This window comes from Urocampus carinirostris, chromosome 16 (assembly GCF_059441175.1).
Source record: "Urocampus carinirostris isolate Australia breed hairy pipefish chromosome 16, RoL_Ucar_1.0, whole genome shotgun sequence".
NCBI lineage: Eukaryota > Metazoa > Chordata > Actinopteri > Syngnathiformes > Syngnathidae > Urocampus > Urocampus carinirostris.
Window position 1 is genome coordinate 27,324,761 of NC_142364.1, and position 18,658 is coordinate 27,343,418.

At 39.5% G+C, this 18,658-nt stretch overlaps 1 protein-coding gene across 2 annotated transcripts in view; it reads left to right on the top strand.

Annotated features, from left to right (window-relative positions):
* Nucleotides 1-18,658, top strand: part of LOC148350913 (carboxyl-terminal PDZ ligand of neuronal nitric oxide synthase protein) — a 47,576-nt gene that overhangs the window by 18,393 nt on the left and 10,525 nt on the right. For both annotated transcript variants that reach the window (XM_088319950.1, XM_088319951.1), the window contains 7 exons: nt 2,797-2,855; nt 3,875-3,983; nt 4,069-4,192; nt 5,454-5,629; nt 7,034-7,192; nt 12,405-12,588; nt 13,598-13,850. In XM_088319950.1, the coding sequence (XP_088176076.1) occupies nt 2,797-2,855; nt 3,875-3,983; nt 4,069-4,192; nt 5,454-5,629; nt 7,034-7,192; nt 12,405-12,588; nt 13,598-13,850 (1,064 nt within the window). The remainder of the gene's footprint in view (nt 1-2,796; nt 2,856-3,874; nt 3,984-4,068; nt 4,193-5,453; nt 5,630-7,033; nt 7,193-12,404; nt 12,589-13,597; nt 13,851-18,658) is intronic.

Consider the following 18,658-nt stretch of genomic DNA (forward strand, 5'->3'; position numbering starts at 1 on the left):
TCTTCCTCAGTGTCGGAAAGAAACTTTGTCGTATAGACGTCGTCCCACGCTCCCGCAGCTGGTGTTATGCCGAGAAATGCATCCCTGCCGAGAATTGCATCCCCTGTCGCGGGAGCGCGCACACGTCACTCCTGCTACTACAACCACTTTTTCGTACCTCGTTTTATCTCAATTTAATATCTGTTGATGATTTGACAGTTCGTTTCAGCATAATAAGCTTTATGGTAGAGTGCATAACAGTTTAAATCCGAGCGATTTGAGTCGAAAAAGGCAAAAAAAACACGTTACCTGCTCAAAAGTGGTTTATATACGGTGTGCATTACCGTTCGATTACATTCACAACAAATACAAGACAGAATGGTTTAAGTTGTATTACATTCCCAACAAATGCAAGACGAAGTGGTCTTGGATATATGTTTGCCATTACATTCCCGAAAAGTGATATAAAAGTGAGATAAAACGAGGTAAAAGTGGTTTTAGTAGCGGGAGTGACGTGTGCGCGCTCCAGCGACAGGGGATGCAATTCTCGGCACAGCACCGGCTTTTCGGAACCCGTTGGTGACAGTGGATTTTTTTTATGCTGCCCCACGCTGTCAGGATCCACTGGCAGACTTGCAAAAAAGTTGCCTTTTGCATGCGGCCAGTTTTAGTGAAGTCTTCCTCGGCGCATATATTTCACCGGTCTAAATCTTACCTTTTGTACTCGAGCGCCGCTGGCGGCCGTTAGAAAAATTGCATCAATTGGCCGCATCGCTGAATAAGCCGCAGGGTTGAAAGTTTGGGGAAAAAGTAGCCGATTATAGTCCGGAATTTACGGTATATATATATATATATATATATATATATATATATATATATATATATATATATATATATACTGGACTGTCTCAGAAAATTAGAATATTGTGATAAAGTTCTTTATTTTCTGTAATGCAATTAAAAAAACAAAAATGTCATACATTCTGGATTCATTACACATCAACTGAACTATTTCAAGCCTTTTATTATTTGAATATTGCTGATTTTGGCCTACAGCTGAAAAAAACTCAAAAATCCTATCTCAAAATATTAGAATACTTCCTCAGACCAAGTAAAAAAATAATTTTATAACAGCAAAACTAAATCAAACATTTGAAAATGTCCATTGATGCACTCAGTACTTGGTTGGGAATCCTTTTGCACGGATTACTGCATCAATCCGGCGTGGCATGGAGGCAATCAGCCTGTGGCATTGCTGAGGTGTTATTGATGCCCAGGATGCTTCGATAGCGGCCTTCAGCTCATTTGCATTTGTAGGTCTGGTGTCTTTCATCTTCTTCTTAACAATACCCCACAAATTCTCGATGGGGTTCAGGTCAGGGGAATTAGCAGGCCAATCAAGGACAGTGATGCCATTGTCAGTGCACCAGTTACTGATGGTTTTGGCACTGTGGGCAGGTGCCAGATCATGCTGGAAAATGAAATCTTCATCTCCATAGAGCTTTTCAGCAGATGGAAGCATGTAGTGCTCTAAAATCTCTTGGTACACAGTTGCATTTACTCTGGACTTGATGAAACACAGTGGACCAACACCAGCAGCTGACATGGCTCCCCAAACCATTGCTGACTGTGGGAACTTCACACTGGATTTCAAGCAACTTGGATTTTGCTCCTCTCCAGCCTTTCTCCAGACTCTGGCGCCTTGACTTCCAAATGAAATGCAAAACTTGCTTTCGTCTGAAAAGAGGACTTTGGACCACTCTGCAACTGTCCAGTGCTTCTTCTCCATAGCCCAAGTCAGACGCTTCTTCCGTTGTCTTGAGTTCAGAAGTGGCTTGACCATGGGAATACGGCTATTGTAGCCCATTTCCCGGACACGTCTGTGAACTGTGGCTTTTTAACCCGGACTCCAGCTTCAGCCCACTGTCTTTGAAGCTCCCCCAAATTCTGGAAGCGGCTCTTCGTCACAATTTTGTCAAGGCTGCTGTCATCTCTCTTGGTTGTGCAGCGTTTCCGGCCACATTTTTCCCTTCCAACAGACTTTTTGTGGATATGCTTTGAAACTGCACTCTGTTAACAGCCTGCTCTTTGAGAAATTTCTTTTTGTGTCTTACCCTCCTGATGGAGGGTATCAATGATGGTCCTCTGGACAGCAGTCAGATCAGCAGTGATTTAGTTTACTGAACCAAGCTGAGTGTTTTTAAGGCTCAGGAAACCCTCGCAAGGTGTTTCGAGTTAATTAGATGATTCAGGTGATTAGTTGAATAGCCTACTTGTATACTTTTTCATGATATTCTAATATTTTGAGATAGGATTTTTGAGTTTTCTTAAGCTGTAAGCCAAATTCAGCAATATTAAAATAATAAAAGGCTTTAAATAGTTCAGTTGATGTGTAATGAATCCAGAATGTATGACATTTTTGTTTTTTTAATTGCATTACAGAAGATAAAGAACTTTATCACAATATTCTAATTTTCTGAGACAGTCCAGTATATATATAAGGGCAGCGCGGTGGTTAGGATAATGGTCCGAATGTTTGTGTCATGTTTGTCCTCTTAAAGAAACCCTATCATTTTCAATTATCAAACATTTTTGTGCCAAGAAGCCACTGGGGAGCGTCAAAGAGCCGCATGACCTCTGGTCTAGTGACTACACTGTGAATTTGGGCTTATATTATTATTATTATTACTAATGTCAATGTTGTGCTGGGCTGTGAGAATATAGTCAGATATTAAACCGGTCGGTGGTACAGAAAAGGTTGCCGGCCGCTGGGTTAGAGAATTGTTGGCTAATGCTAACATGTTTTTCCGCCCACAGAGGAAAGAGTGGACATGGGATGAGAGCAGGATGCTTATCATGCACGACCCCATTTACAGGTTTTCTGCTGCATTTAGTAAACTGTTGCTGTTTTGTTTTTATCCTTTATTTTTATCTATATTCATTTATATTCATTTTTACATTCACTCGTTTAAGCTTGCTTGACGCATGCATCTTTTTATAGTTTATAGTTCTTTTAATTTTTTGTTTTACATTTTTTACAGTTTAACCAGCTGTTCTTTTGATTCACGTGTCAGTTTCTAGGTAGATTTTATTATTACTTTTTAAAACTACTTGTTTTTACTTGTACAGTATTATGATCCTTTTTTTACAATTCATCACCACCCACATTTTTAAACGTTTTTTTTAGTATTTCCCGAAATACATTTTAAATTATTTAATTTTTTCAGTCTTACGCCCTATTACACACTTTCATTTTATTTTGATGAAAAAAAATATACATTTGTACATGTTTAACATTAACGTTGTTCTTTTTTTGTACAATTTCAATGAATCATTTCATACATTGTTATGATTAGATTATTTTATTTTAAATGTATTTACATGTTTTACATTTGTGATGTTTTAATGAGACATTGTGTATTATTCAGCACCCACTAGTAGTAAAAAACTAAATTCAATGAAAAAAGTATTGATTTGAATATACATAAACTATTATATAAACATATTTTTTTAAATACTGCTACTGAAACCCTGAAAAACCTTTTGAAAGGCTGGGCAAAAACGGAGAAGAAAATGGTGTGGGGTCTTCATAGTTTGTAATATTCCTTGTGCTTTGTAGCACTCATTTTTGGTTGCAATACACAACGCAGTGACATCTAGTGGTCAAATATTACACAATGTCCCTTTAAAAAATAAACAGTTAGCATTTCAAATTTTTACTACTGTTGATCACTTTTGTGGTAGCAATTTTCAATTTTTCAATTTTAAAAATGTGATTGAAAATGTGCATGTGTAAATCTTTTAAATATAATTTCTGGGGTGCTTTGTACTGTTTATTCCATGCGTTGGAGGATAAGTTTGTAGTTTGTTAAACTTTTGCCATATCCCTATCCAGGATTTTCTACGTGTCTCACGACTCGCAAGACTTAAAAATTTTCAGCTACATCGCCAGGGACGGCGCCAGCAACTCCTTCCGCTGCAATGTCTTCAAATCCAAAAAGAAGGTAAGAAGGTCAGTTGCAGCCTCGTTCGTGCCAACGTGGCTCAACCCTCGCTGAAACACGTCCGTTCATATCGATTTGAGCGCAGACGCAGGCCATTCGCATCGTGCGGACGGTAGGTCAGGCTTTTGAGGTTTGCCACAAGCTCAGTTTGCAGTACGCCGAGAAGGACACCAACGAGCTGAGCGACAAATCGCCCGACGAAAGTGGCGGTAAGGGACGCCTTAGCAATGCAGCAAGTGTTTTTCAACTGTTTTTTTTAAGAAATCTATAAAAATTCATACTTCAGACAGCCGCTTAAAATCCATGAAAATACTTTTTTTTTTTTTTCAAGAATTGAAAAGTCCTTGTAAATGCTTGAAATTGTTTCCATATTTTTCACCGAGGCTGTTTAAAAACATGCCAAAAAGGTTCTGTGGTGGCTTTTTTTATCCAATGCTTTTCTTCTTCCCTCATAAGTAACTGCAGCTGGCATTAGTTTGTACAACAATGTCTTATGAAGTGTCATCGCCTCCTAAAGGTTGCACCCAAGAGGACAGGTGCATGCTACATCTGAACAGTGCACTATAAAATGTGTATGAGTGCAGAATAACATATCAATTATGGACATTAACTATGGGCCATACAAGGGATAATGGTAACGTTTCTCAGTGTTTTGTTATAATGGGAAGAACTTTCTGTATCTGAAAATAGAAGCTACATATTATCCAACATTTTTAGAGGGGAGAGTTGTCTCAAAAACCAACATATTTGTGATTTACCAAAGATCTAAATATCAGATGTCTTGATAAATGCAGGCTCAAGAATAAAAATCGCAAATGTAAACCGCAGATGCATTTGTGTTTCTGCAAAATACAGGATTCACACCCAATTTATTTTTTTATTAGTACTGAAGAGTTTGGAAAATTGGCTTTTAATGTTCTAAAAAGCTTGAAGTTAGCAATGAAAAAAGTGTAAAAAGCCTGCAAATATTAAAAAAAAATATTTGCATTGGTTTCAGGGTTTTTTTAAAGATGGGGTACATAATTTGAAATGTCCTTAAAAAAGTCGAAATTTAAATATTTTCTCTATTACCGTGTTCATTCGTATTTAATGTGCATGTATAACATCGATATAAAATTTTGTTTTACTTTTCTCATCTATACTTTGCTGTTGGGAATTGGTGAGAGCATCGATTTCTTACCACTGGCCTAAATAGATTTGATCTCATTATCAGTTTTTTGGTCATGGTACCAGAGACGAATGTTAGTTATGTTGTGCGTTTCACATTACAAAAAAAGTTGTATAGAAAAATAAAAGTGCGTTATACATGGAAAAATACTGTAAGTATGTGTTAACAATGCTCAACTGAGTTCAAAGACCCCTTATGCTAAAAACGGTATGTATATTTACTGTGGCCCATCAACTTTATATTTATTGCCATCAACTTTTGATTGTTCATTTACTCAAGATGACTCTTTGGACCCCCAACAGGCCAGAAAAGCCTTACTAGTGCAGAGCGAGATGAGGACCCACAAGGAGGAAAAGTAATCAACGAGGAGGCACAAGAGGATGCAGGAGGGGGTACGACACTTTGCGAAAAGACAGTCGGGGACATCCTGCACAGTCTGGCTGAGCTTTGCGTGGTTAAGCCAGGCCACAGCATTATGGTGAGACATACACACGCTGTTTATATTTAGCAGCTTTCTATATGAATTATGCAAGGGCAATGTTAAGCAGTTTCTGCTTAATAATAAATTAAGTATTTAAGTCTATGCTTATTGGTCACTTTATTCTATTTTTGCTTATTTATTTATATATATTTTTTCACATTTTCAAACTTAAAGTGGACGTCAACACAAAAAAATTCCTAACAATAAGTTTATGGGGTACCAATAGTCCAAACACGTCTTTTTAGTTAAATTACTCTTAAAAAACATATTTTCTGCAATGTAAAATACACCATAATTGTCTTTTGTCACATATTTTTTATGCACAAGGTGCACCGGACTGTAAGGCGCATGAAATTGAGACTACCTTAAAATCTACCGTGTGCATTTCTTAATAACAGTTAGGCACTTGTATACTAACAATATAGTCAAGTCATGTTTATTTGTATAGCCCTTTATCAGGAGTCTCAAAGGGCTGCACAGACCACAGATTATTGCAAACTGCAGATTACACCATCCCCTGATCTAAAACCTGCATGACTGCAAGGAAAAACTCAAAACCTCAAGATGAGGTAAATGAAGAACCCAATCAATAAGTGCTTAGCTGACAGAAATGGAGAAGCTGTCAAATCAGGCCAACATGACATCCTTAAAAATAGAACTGAGTCAACGCATGAATGGGAACTATATATATATATATATATATATATATATATATATATGTTAATGCAATGATTGATTAGTAGACTGGTGTCATTGACTGAAATTATAAAAGCGAAGGGAATCAAAATCAAACTCGAGAAGGGCCAGCAATTGGGCCGAAACTTGACTGCCAGTGGTGCAGATGATACAAGAAAAGGCATTAGAGCTTTTCGTTAACACAGTATTTTTACCTACGGTGCCAAAAACACTGATTGGGATATTGCATTCTAATAGGTTAAACAGTCTCTCCACTTCTTCACCTGTGCGTCAATAACGTTTAATACGTACTATATATACGTAAAAAAGATTGTAACGTATTTTGCTGAAATACTTTTTTTTCTCTATTATCTAAGATTTGTTTTAAATCCATATTTCTTTGCATATTTATTGCACTTATTTTGCTTTCTCTGTCCCTACCTCCCACCCACTCGTTCCTTTTGCTTCTAATTCTACTTTTTTTTTTTTAAAAAGAGTAAAAACAGTTTTTTTATCCATTGCCCGTTTTTTGTATGCCAGACAAAATGATCATTTGTCTTTGCTGCCCTCCACAGGTGAGGCCGTAAAGGTGCAACAACTTCACTCATTGAACTCAAATCTAATGTGCCTTTTGTGCTTTTTTATTTTGCGGTAAAATATATTTGCAAACACATAATAAAAGAAAAATCTGTTTTTCCAATTTATGTTTGTGTTTTTTGTATTCAGGACTTTTCTGGAAGATCCTTGTTTACAGTGACACCACAGGGCGCATGCCCCGGGAGCCCCGGCTCGCCTACCAGCTCGCTGGCGTCTCGCCACTACTTCCAGCTTCTTCAGCAGCAGCTGCAGCAGCAACAGCAACACACGCAAGTGGCTGTCGCTCAGGTGGGAAAATGCACTTTTAAAAGACATTGGCTGAAAAAAACAATGGTAAAAATTCGCCTTTGCGTTACAAACTCATGGCCCAGAGGCCAATTGTGGCCCGCAAGATAATAGTTTGAGGCCCCCGTCTTAATATGAAAGTTTATAGGGATATTGTGTATTACTTAGCGTCTCCTTGTGGTAGAAAAAAAAGTTTTTTACGAAAACATTATGTATTATAAAATGAGCAAAACTGTACTAATTATGGTATAAAGTAATCCCCCCCGTAATATCTGAAAACCAGTATATTTAATTCGAGTGGTTTGCATTTTCTATACATTACATCAGTTGATCTTGCTGATAAGGGTTCCCCAAAATAAAACTTTTTTTTTGTTTTTTTTTTGGTTCTTTTTACCATTTTCTCTATTTTCTTTTCCTATCCTTCTATCTATCTACCTTGGTCATATCCCTCAAGAGGGGTGACCGACAGCAAGACAAACACAAAATAAAAGGGAAAAAAAATAGCAAAAAACACACACAACATTTTTTGGGACTATGGCCAACCCAATTGCCCAAACACCCAAACAAGTTAGGCACCTCGGCACCTAAGTTGGTCATGCTTTCATCCCTCCAGATGAAATGGGACACCAGAAAGCGGCCATGTCACTCGGGTCAGGGTGACACAACACACTCTTTTGTTCAACAGCAGGGCCTGACAGCTTTCACTGGTTTACCCCTGCCGCATCATACGGGTGCCCAGCCCATCCTTAAGAACGCGTCCACAATCCCACTATCCTTTCACAACACCTCTCCACTCATTCCTATCACCCACAAGAGCTCTTGCTTTCACTATATTTAGACCTCTTTCCTGCAGTGCACTCATAACACCATCCATCCACGTCAATCGCGGCCTTCCTCTTTGTCTCCTTCCATTGACTTCTGCTCTGTATATCCTCTTCAACATTCGCACCTCATCCATCCTCTCCATGTGTCCAAACCAACCGAGTACTCTCTTATCAACACGCTTGCTCAGTTCCATGACTACTCCAGTTCTGTCTCTCACAATTTCATTTCTCAATACTGTATATCCAATCTTGTCACTCCTAATATACTCCTCAAACACTTCATCTCAAAAACATTCAATTTCCTTCTTAAATCTGCTTTCAGGCTCCGAGTCTCTTCACCATACAACACAGTCGGCACAATCACTCTCATACAGTCCCCTCTTAACATCCATACTCTTGTTGTTCATCACTCTCCTCAGAGCACCCAAAACCTTGCTTCCTTGATTCACTCTGTGCAATACCTCGCACTCCATTCCACCAACTGCAGCCACATCACAACCCAAGTACCTAAAGCTTTCAACTTCTTCCAGCACCTGTCCATACAACCTGATTTCTAACGTCATGCCCACTCCATCACGTGATCACTTCATCACCTTACTCTTCCCAACATTGACACATAACTTACGCCTATCACATACTCTTCCAAACTCCGTTACCAACCTTCTCAATGTTTCCTCAGAATCAGCCACAAGCGCTGTCATCTGCAAACAACAACTGACTTACCTGCCACACTGTTCCACTGTTGTCCATCATCTCTACACCTCTGCCAAATACTCTTGCATTCACCTCTCTCACCACACCATCCATGTACACATTAAACAGCCATGGTTACATCACACACCCCTGTCTCACTCCAGTCAACACAGGGAACCACTCACTTGTCTCACTCCCTACTCTTACTCATAATCTGGTGTTCATATAAAAACTCTTCAATGCTTCCAACAACTTTCCACCCACTCCATACATCACCATCACTTGCCACAACGCCTCTCTATCAACTCCGTCATACGCCTTTTCCAAGTCCATGAAAGCCAAATAAACATCCTTACCTTTTGCAAAATATTTCTCGCACACCTGTCGTTCTGCAAAGACCTGATCCACACATCCTCTTCCTTTCCTGAAACCACTCTGCTCCTCCATCACCACCTCATTCTTTCTTTCTCTCACTCTCTTAATCAAGACTCTTCCATACAGCTTACCCGGCACGGACAACAAACTGATGCCTCTCGAATTGCTACATTCATACTTATCACCTTTACCCTTATACAATGGCACCACTCATGCCTTACACCAATCAACAGGAACCACACCACTTAAAAAGCATACATTCAACAAGCGTACTAACCAGTCAATCATAGCCGTGCCACCTTTTTTCAGGCATTCAGCAGTACAACCATCCAACCCAGGTGCCTTCCCCCTTTCATTTCTTTCACTGCCTCTTGCACCTCCCATGTTTCCACAAGCTTTACATTTAAATCACCCAACACAGGCTTTCTCTCCATACCATCGATCGCCTCGACACTCACTTCTCTCCCATCCTCCATTTAGCAACTCCTCAAAATACTCTGCCCATCTCGTCCTGACTGCACTACCGCTAACCAGCAATCTACCCTCCTTATCTTTCACTTTCTCTTCCTTTCCAGACTCACTGTTTCTTACTCTTTTCCTTCTTTCCAGAACACTTTTCTCCTTTCCTCAAAGTTCACTCCTATCTTTCGACACCATTCATCATTTGCTTTTCTTTTCGCTGCTTCTACTGCCGCTTTTACCAAACTTTTCTTCACTTTATATCTTTCATACGCATCGCCACTCTTATCTTGCAGCCACTCCTCAAAGGCACGTCTCTTTCCTGTCACAGCCTCTGATACCTCATCATTCCACCATTCACTTCCTTTCCTAATACCTCGACCAACTTTTCTCATTCCACACACTTCTTTTGCACTCCTCAACACTGCCTCTTTAAACCACTTCCATTCAATTTCCACACTCTCCATTTCTCTTCTATTAATCCGTTCATACTCTTCCCTTATCCTCTATACTCTCTTTCCGTTTCTGCCTTATTTAACTCTGACATTTTCACCTCTTCCCTCACACTCTTCGTATAACTAGCCCTCCACGATCCATCTATTCTCAGTTTTCCTTCCACATAAAAATGATCAGACATACCACTCATTTCACCTCTGTAAACATGCACATCCAACAATCTACTTAACATCCCTTTCTTAACCACTACATAATCCATCAGTGCTCTGTCCACCATCTTGCCACTATCCACTCTGACAAAGGTATACTTATTCACGTCCCTCTTTTTAAACAATGCATTTCCAATCACCAACTCATTTTCCACACATAACGCAATCAATTTCTTCCCACTCTCATTTCTTCCTGGTACTCCATATCTACCAATCACATTTTCAACCGTTTAATCACCCACTCTAGCATTTAGGTCACCTAGTATTACCACTTTCCACCCTTCTTTCGCACTTGCCACACATTCGGACAAGTACTTCTAGAACTCCTCCCTCTCCTCAGCGCTTCTTTCTGAACCAGGTCCATATGCACTTATAAACATCCATACTTCTACACCCCACTTCAACCTCATCCACATCAATCTGGAAGATATCTCTTTCCACTCCACCAGTTTTTCCTTTGCTTTCTCACTCACAAGCACAGCCACTCTTTCTCTAGCATGTCCACCCGTAACTCCAGACTTTCTACCATACATACCTCCAAGCTGTAATTCACCCTTTCCTTTCATCTTTGTTTCACTCAAGGCTAACACATCAACCTTCCTTTTAGTCATCATCCTTCCTGTCTCCTCTTTCTTCCATTCAGTCGCTTTACTTCCACATCCTCTCACATTTAGTGATCCTATAACTAGGGTTTGCGAGACCTTTCGGTCTCCCGCCCCCCTTTCTTTACCTTGCTGTCTCTTAGGGAGTAGAGATAGAGAGGAGAGGATCCCCAGTCCCCTCGCTCCCTCCACTTTAGTCGCCTCTTACGGCACACAGCGGACCATGGTGGGAGAATTCTCTTACCTCTCACAAGGAGAGGGCCCCCTCACCACAGGGAAACAATATCTCTATTTATTTTCCTAATTCTTGTTTTTTCTTCAGGGTTCGTATGGGTGATTGAAATCCTTGAAATTGCTCATATTTTAATGTTGCGTTTTCAAGGTCAGGAAAATGCTTGAATTTTGGCTGAAGTGCTTGAAAATGCTTACAATTATTACCATGTTTCCCGGCAGTCTGACTACATGGACCCTGCATTAAACAAAGAAAAATTAAATAATAAAGTCGACTTAAAAATTACGCCAAGGAAGCTGAGATTGCAGTGTTTTTTATGGTGATGTCATGTGAACCGTCATCGCCTCCTACAGGTGCATTAGGAAAGGTGCATCAGAACAGGTAAATCACTCCCAGATACCGGGATTAATGAAAGATGACTGTGAGGCATGATGTATTTGTGTGCAAGGAAAATTGATTTTTGTTTTGTTTTGTTTGTTTCTTTTGTGACTTTTTCTTTCAACTTGGTCTTAGATTTGATTTTAAAAGGCTTTGAAAATTCTTAAAAAGTCTTAGATTAAACCTGCCTTAATCTGCAAGAACTATCTATTTAACTGACTTTAATATTGCTCCGAAAAATTCATTTTTTTATTATATACAACAACTTCTTTTTAAAGTAAGGGAAATTGTTTCTTTTCCTGGTAACGAGTTACTTCAACTAAATTAATTCTGGACATTTATTATGGGCCATGCAAAGATCATGGTAGTGTTTCCCAGTGGTAAATTGTAATGAGAAGAAATTCTTGCAACTGAAAATGTAAGCTTCAAAGGACTGTCATTCTTTCCAACACCTATATGAGGAGAAATTTGTCTCAAACAAATTTACACACATATTGTTCGGATCCATAAATATAATACATTTTCTAAAGATCTAAAAAATCATACTGTTTGTCTTGATAATTGCACACGCAAGTATTAAAAAGTATATGTAAATCGCAGATTTATTTGTGGATCTGCAAATTTCATGATTCACACCGGATTTCTTCTTGTAAAAATATATACCTTGTCATTTATTTTGGGTTTTTTTTCTGCTACATGTTATTGCACTTCTTTTCACTGCACCATTGTTACAGTGCGCTATTCTTTTTCTTTCATAAACATTGCACTATTATTATAACTTAGTCCAGTCTCTAAGCAGTACGTTGTAAAAATATTTTTTTTTCTGCCTTTCATTCTGATGGTCTTTTTAAAGTTTTTATTACAAGTTTATAGGAGTGCCATGTCTAATCTCGTTGCCCACAATGTTTTACAATGCTGATATTAATGACAATAAAGTCAATTAAACTCAGTTTGTTACATTACATTTCTTTGCATTCTTCTGGGCAGGTACAGCTGCTGAAGGATCAGATGGCGGCCGAGAGTGCCGCCCGCATGGAGGCTCAAGCGCGCTCGCATCAGCTCCTCCTACAGAACCGCGACCTGCTGCAGCATCTTGCCCTGCTGGTGCAGCAGCTCCAGCAGCTGGAGGCAGAGTCCACGGGCGGCCAGGAGACAGCACTCAACGGATGTGGTGAGTTATCGTGCTGCTGCTTTCAAAATCAAAAGGTACTGCTTGTGCTACATGTTGGACAAAAACTACGTGTGTGTGTGTGTGTGTGTGTGTGTGTGTGTGTGTGTGTGTGTGTGTGTGTGTGTATGTGTATATATATATATATATATATATATATATAATGATTCATTTATTTATGATTTCAACACTAGATTTTCATCATGCATTTTGTTCTGCATTCTGAGTGGCTAACATTCAGTTACTCTCCGCTATTTACCCGCTTTTCCTTGATTCTCTTCAATTTGACATTCTGAAGAGCATTGGGCAGAAATCACCTCACATCGCATCAACTTTTTTCTCAGTCAGATTCTCATGGTTAGCACCAGTTCTGGGCCAGCTGCTGGGTGCCAGTTCCCTGGCATTCCTATAATTTTAGACAAAAGCGCCGGGGCAAGTATACTTTGGAGAATAGCGTCAAATTGCAACACCAACATGTCTTTTTGTGTTGTATTTGCTTGTTATCGTTCCCTGAGGATTAAAGGAAACTTCGGCGACCATATGTTGACATTGATGATATGGAAGGAGAAGTGTAGCGTTTTTCTTAGATAACTTCCACTGTGGTTCAATTTGGATGTATAAATTGAGGACTTAATTTGTGGGTGCAAAAGTAAAAATATTTATAAAGTACTGTTATACCTGCTTTATTGCCCCTGTTATGTATTGAAATAATAATGTAGGCAAATTTTTACTGATGTCTCATAAATGACACCAGATGTCACTGCGATGTTTTGTATTTCAAACAGTCATTGAGGAAACGAGCAGCTCATCATTTTCATCTGTGCCACCACAAACAAAAATACCTAAGTAGCACTGTATTTAAAGTTGAAGTGTTTTAAATGTAACAAAAAAATAGAAAAATAGTGGCCTGTAGTCTTAAATTTACTGTATTTTCAATTTTAAATTTGTTTATGACATAAGTAAATACATAAAAGTTTGCGTTTCGTAACCATATTTCTAAACTTTCTTGCAGCATTTACCACATTGCCGGAGCCTCTGTCTCCCAATCTAAAGAAACACTTTGAAGACACACTGCAGAATCTCATCACTTCCACTCCTGGAGGGCCCCTGCTCTCCTCTCTGGATCTGGCCAACTCAGATTTTTTGCTGCAGGGGGTGGCCGACAGCTGCCCTTACTCGCTTCCTGCGGCCGACAGCAAAGATGGAACCGTGTCCGACGAGCTGGTCCCCATCGCCAGCAAAAGAGCATCCAGCGTAGAGAAAAAGTAAGGCCATTTTTTTTATGTATCATATTTAGGAGGTCGATAAATAATTTTATAAATAATCGATTGACGAGTGATAGTTAGAAGCTAACTTAATGTTTGCGCTAAGTCATATAATAAATTAGTCTCCCTTTTCGAGCACTAGACCAAATTTTAGTTATTTTATCGGGAAAATGGCTAAAAAACGTCGTGATCAACCTCAGAATATAATGTGTGGCTACAATCGTGACTTCTTAAAATTCAAACAGACACTCAAATATTCCTAGGAATTCGTTTGCTACAAGTCTACAGAAGAAAATTGAGCAAAACTTAACTCTTGGTACTAAATATAATAATTAAGGAATAGAGGGCAAGATAGGCACACGTGAGATATGGAGAGGGAGAAGAAAAAAATGACCTGGGCCAGTTATTTCAACTTAATCAATATTCCCCGGATCACATAAATCAACCAATCAATATGTTTCAGGTCAATTCTAATCAGTAGGTAGAACCAGTCAACGGAGATGGGTCAGGTTGACATAGAAAAACATTGTCTCAAGCCGGAAAAAAAATCTCGTTTTTGGGCTGAAGTTTGCAGGTACCAATTATGGAGTCTCATGGACTCACTAGGATCAGAATCACAGCGTTTGGCAGCTAAACCCAAACTAAAGGCAACAAAATGATGGGTCTTTCTTTTTCACCGAAAGTCGACTTCTGGCAGCATGCGTTAGCATGTACAAAAGCAGTGCATGGATGGGAAAAATTAAACAAAATTAAAAAAATAAAAAGGTCTTAAAGGATGGCTAGCTTGTGCACCGAGAAGCTGTTTGTACATCTCTGCACCCCAACAGAACTGAGAGCTAGTTAGAAATGAACCTTCAGTGACCGGCTGGGCGCCGCCCTTAGAGACCCATAGTCTTTTTGGGTGGGGTAGAAGAAAGACGACTTTTGTAATTTGAGACTGCATTGGTAAATGAAAATGATTAGATCAGGATTCATTGTCAGGTTAGAATACTCCCTTCAAATTAAATCATTTAGCACAATTCTGAAGACAAATGTTTTACATCATTCATTATTTCGACAGATAAACAGACCAAACCTAATACATTCCTTTATTGACTTTCTGTCCTTTTTGTGTCCTGTGGAAACAGCGGGAGAGGATGTCTAAAGTTGCAATGTTCCCTAGATTGTGTACAAGGAAATTAGGGATATGGTATAAATCCCCATTTGAGTTTGATGTGCACAGCCTTCCTAATGATCTTGCAAAGATTCTGGCATGCGCTCAATAAAACGACAGGATGGATTCAATCGTGACTATTTCCACACAAAAAAAGCATTTAGTCAACATTTAATCTCCATTAACTGTCCTGAAACCTTAAATTCTTGCGTTTTCTGCTCCACCACACCAACATCAAGTGTGTAATTACTTTTTAATGAGCTTTTAATCCCCTTAAAGTCGAAAGCTCCAGTGAGGGAAAATGTTCCCCTGCTACCGGCCCTGTTTTTTTCTTCCCCACTGCCAAAATGTTTTTCATTTTACAAGGGTGTAAATCCAAGCGCGATAAAGCACACTGCAACTTCGGGACTCTGCAATCAGATGGCATCCTGTTCAAGTGTCGCATTTTCTTTAAACATCATGTGTCAAACTCATGGCCTGCGGGCCACCTTTAGTGACTGAAGCACAAAAGAAAAATCAGTTGCATTAGGTCACTCAAAAAGCTGTGCGCTCTTGTGTTGTGGTTGCATTTATCGTCTCTCGTGCTCCTTTACTCTTCTCGCTCTGCCCTTACTCCTCCAGGTTGTATTTGTTTGAGATACGAGAAATTCTAGACACAAGCTCAATCCGGAGACGAATTAAACTCCTATGTATAGGGGCCGTTTTATTCTGTTTTCAATTAAATCTAAGAAAATATTTTTCGGGTATTTTTCAGGTAGGTTTAATGACATTAAACTCTTTCTCACCCTGAATCACTGAAATAAATGTGATATATTTGGGCTTATAGTTCATGAATTAAATATTAAGTGATCCTTGTCCTTCCATTCATTTCTGCATGACCCTCAAATAAAAAGGATTAGACCCCCTCCTTTTCTCTACATTATTACTTTCCATATCTAAAATTCCTGTCACCTCTTCTTGTCAGGTCCGAGGATTCCGTCCTGCTCGTCCTATTGCTCCTCTAACTCAATCCAAACAATCCTTCGCCTCGCTCCTCATCCTATTTTTTCTCCTCTTTCTTCTCTCCGCCATCCCTCCTCCTCATCCTCCTCTTCCTCCTCCTTTATGTGAGTATCACATAACATCTAACACAGTGATAGGCAAACGTTTTCAATTGTAGGCCACATTAAGTCCAAAAAATGAGCATACGGGCAGGGGTGAAAATAATGGCAGATTGTTGTGTTTGATTTTTTTCTGTACATGCAGATACAGTCTTGAATCCTCTGCAATAGATGAGGAAAAAAGATAATTTAAGCCTATCTAATTTTTGTCATTTACATTTACATGCACAGGTTATAATCAGAATCACCTTTATTATCGTTGTATCGCAACTTGCTACAACAAAATTAGGGATGCACTCCAGTTGGCAAAGTATAAAAAAATAGTAAACAGAAAAATATAAAGTAATCACACGGAATATAAATTATTCACATGTAAAATGTAATAAAATGAAATAAAAAAGAATTATACACAACTTGGATGTTGCACTTAGAATTGGGATATTACACTTAAAACCTAGTGGTTTAGTGTGTTGTTAGCTTTAGGAAATAAGCTATCCCTCAGTCTGTTTGTTCGAGCCTTGTGGGATCTGAACCCTGAGCCTGATGGTCGCAGTTCGAAAAGACTGTTGCTGGAGTGTAATGAGTCTTTCAAGATGTCTTCAGCTCTGCTGAGGAAGCAATAGCTGGCAATGTGCTCCAGGCCTGACAGGGGGCAGCCGGTGATGTTTTGGGTCATGTTTATAATCCTCTGTAAGGTTTTCCTGTCCTCTGCAGAGCATCTTGTGTACCACGCCGTGATGCAGTACATTAGTATGCGCTCTTTGGTGGCTCTGTAGAATTCCACCAGCAGATTCTTGTTCAGGTTGTTCCTCATGAGCACTCTCAGGAAGTGGAGTCACTGCTGGGCTTTCTTCATCACTGCTGCGGTGTTAGCTGACCAAGAGGGGTCCTCGGAGATCTGCACCCCCAGGAATCGTATGGTGTCGACCCTTTCCACGCTGTCCCCGTTGATCTGAAGCAGGGCTGATTCTCATTTGTTTTTGTGGTGCTCAGTGGGAGGTTTTTCTCTAAACACCACACCGCTGGTCTTTTGACCTCATCCCTGTAGTCTGACTCATCTTCCCCAGAGATGAGTCCTACCGCGATAGTGTAATCAGCAACTTGATGCTGCTATTTAAGGGATGGATCTGGGTGCAGTCGAAAGTGTAGAGTGAAGAGAAGGGGACTTGATACACACTCGTGTGGAGAACCGTTGCTGAGTGTGAGTGATGGTGGTGATACATATCTTGATGGATTGTGGACAATCTGTTAAAAAGTCCTTTATACACTGACAGATGGACGTGGAGAGAATAATTAAGTGTATACTTTTTTGTAAAGGGACTATTTAATCTAATTCATAAGTCAAAGTAAAGGCCAGCTCTGTCACGAGGCGTGGTGGCGTGGAAGGTGACCGGACCAGAACGGAGGCAGGAGGCATGAAGGGAGAACTCAAATGCGTTGACGATCCATAGGTTTTATTTAATAAAATAAAAGTCGCCCAATACTCCGAGGCAAAACAGAACAATACAGAGTTCCTCCGGCACGAACTCAACAGGACAAGGCATAACAGACTAAAACAGGACAAGGCATAACAGACCGGGATTGTGAATAATGAGTATTAATGAACCCGCAACCGCAGAGCCCACCATGCAGCCTTAAATACAGACCCACCATTAGTGGAACTGCTTTCAGCTGTTGCCCAGGGGGCGGGGCAGACTGGTCACCAAGGCGACCGTGACAAGCTCGAACGTTAAACCTTGATTCATGATCAAAACCAGACCACAGTATGATTTGCAAGCTACTTCCTGCAGTGCGTACATTTTACAAACTATATTCAAAAATATTACTCTTTTTTAGGTTTTACGTTGCATGGAAGATTCATGTTTCAGTAATGGCATTTATAAATCTATTTTAAGTCAATGTTTTATTATATTGAGTTTTTAGTAGGTTCAATTAGGTTCACAAGACTATGCGTCAATTAAAAGTTTTAAAGAACATTCGAAAAGTCCCTTTGCCTTGTAGCTCACATTTTAATTTGCTCCTATGTGCTTTCGACTTTGACGCCCTTGATATATTTGGTTTTGAAACATTGAAAATTCATGAATAAATGTATTAATTTACAAAATATATATATATATATATATATATATATATATATATATATATATATATATATTTGCACTAAATTTTATCATTTGCATTGGAAAAAATAACAATGCAATCGGGCTTGTTCAGAAGTGTTTTTTTATTGCATGACATTTAATAAAAATCTTGATGAATAAAATGAACAAATGATTTGAAACACACATACTTATCATCCATCCATCCGTCCATTATCTGCACCACTTATCCTCAGTATAGTCGCGGGAGTGCTGGAGCCCATCCCAGCTATGTTCGGGCAGTGGGCAGGGGACACCCTGAACTGGTTGCCAGCCAGTGGCAGGGCACACAGGGACAGACAGTTTGCTCGCTCATTCACACCTAGGGACAATTCGGACTGGCCAATTATGTGGGAGGAAACCAGAGTGCCCAGAGGAAACCGACGCAAGCACGGGGAGAACACGCAAACTCCACAC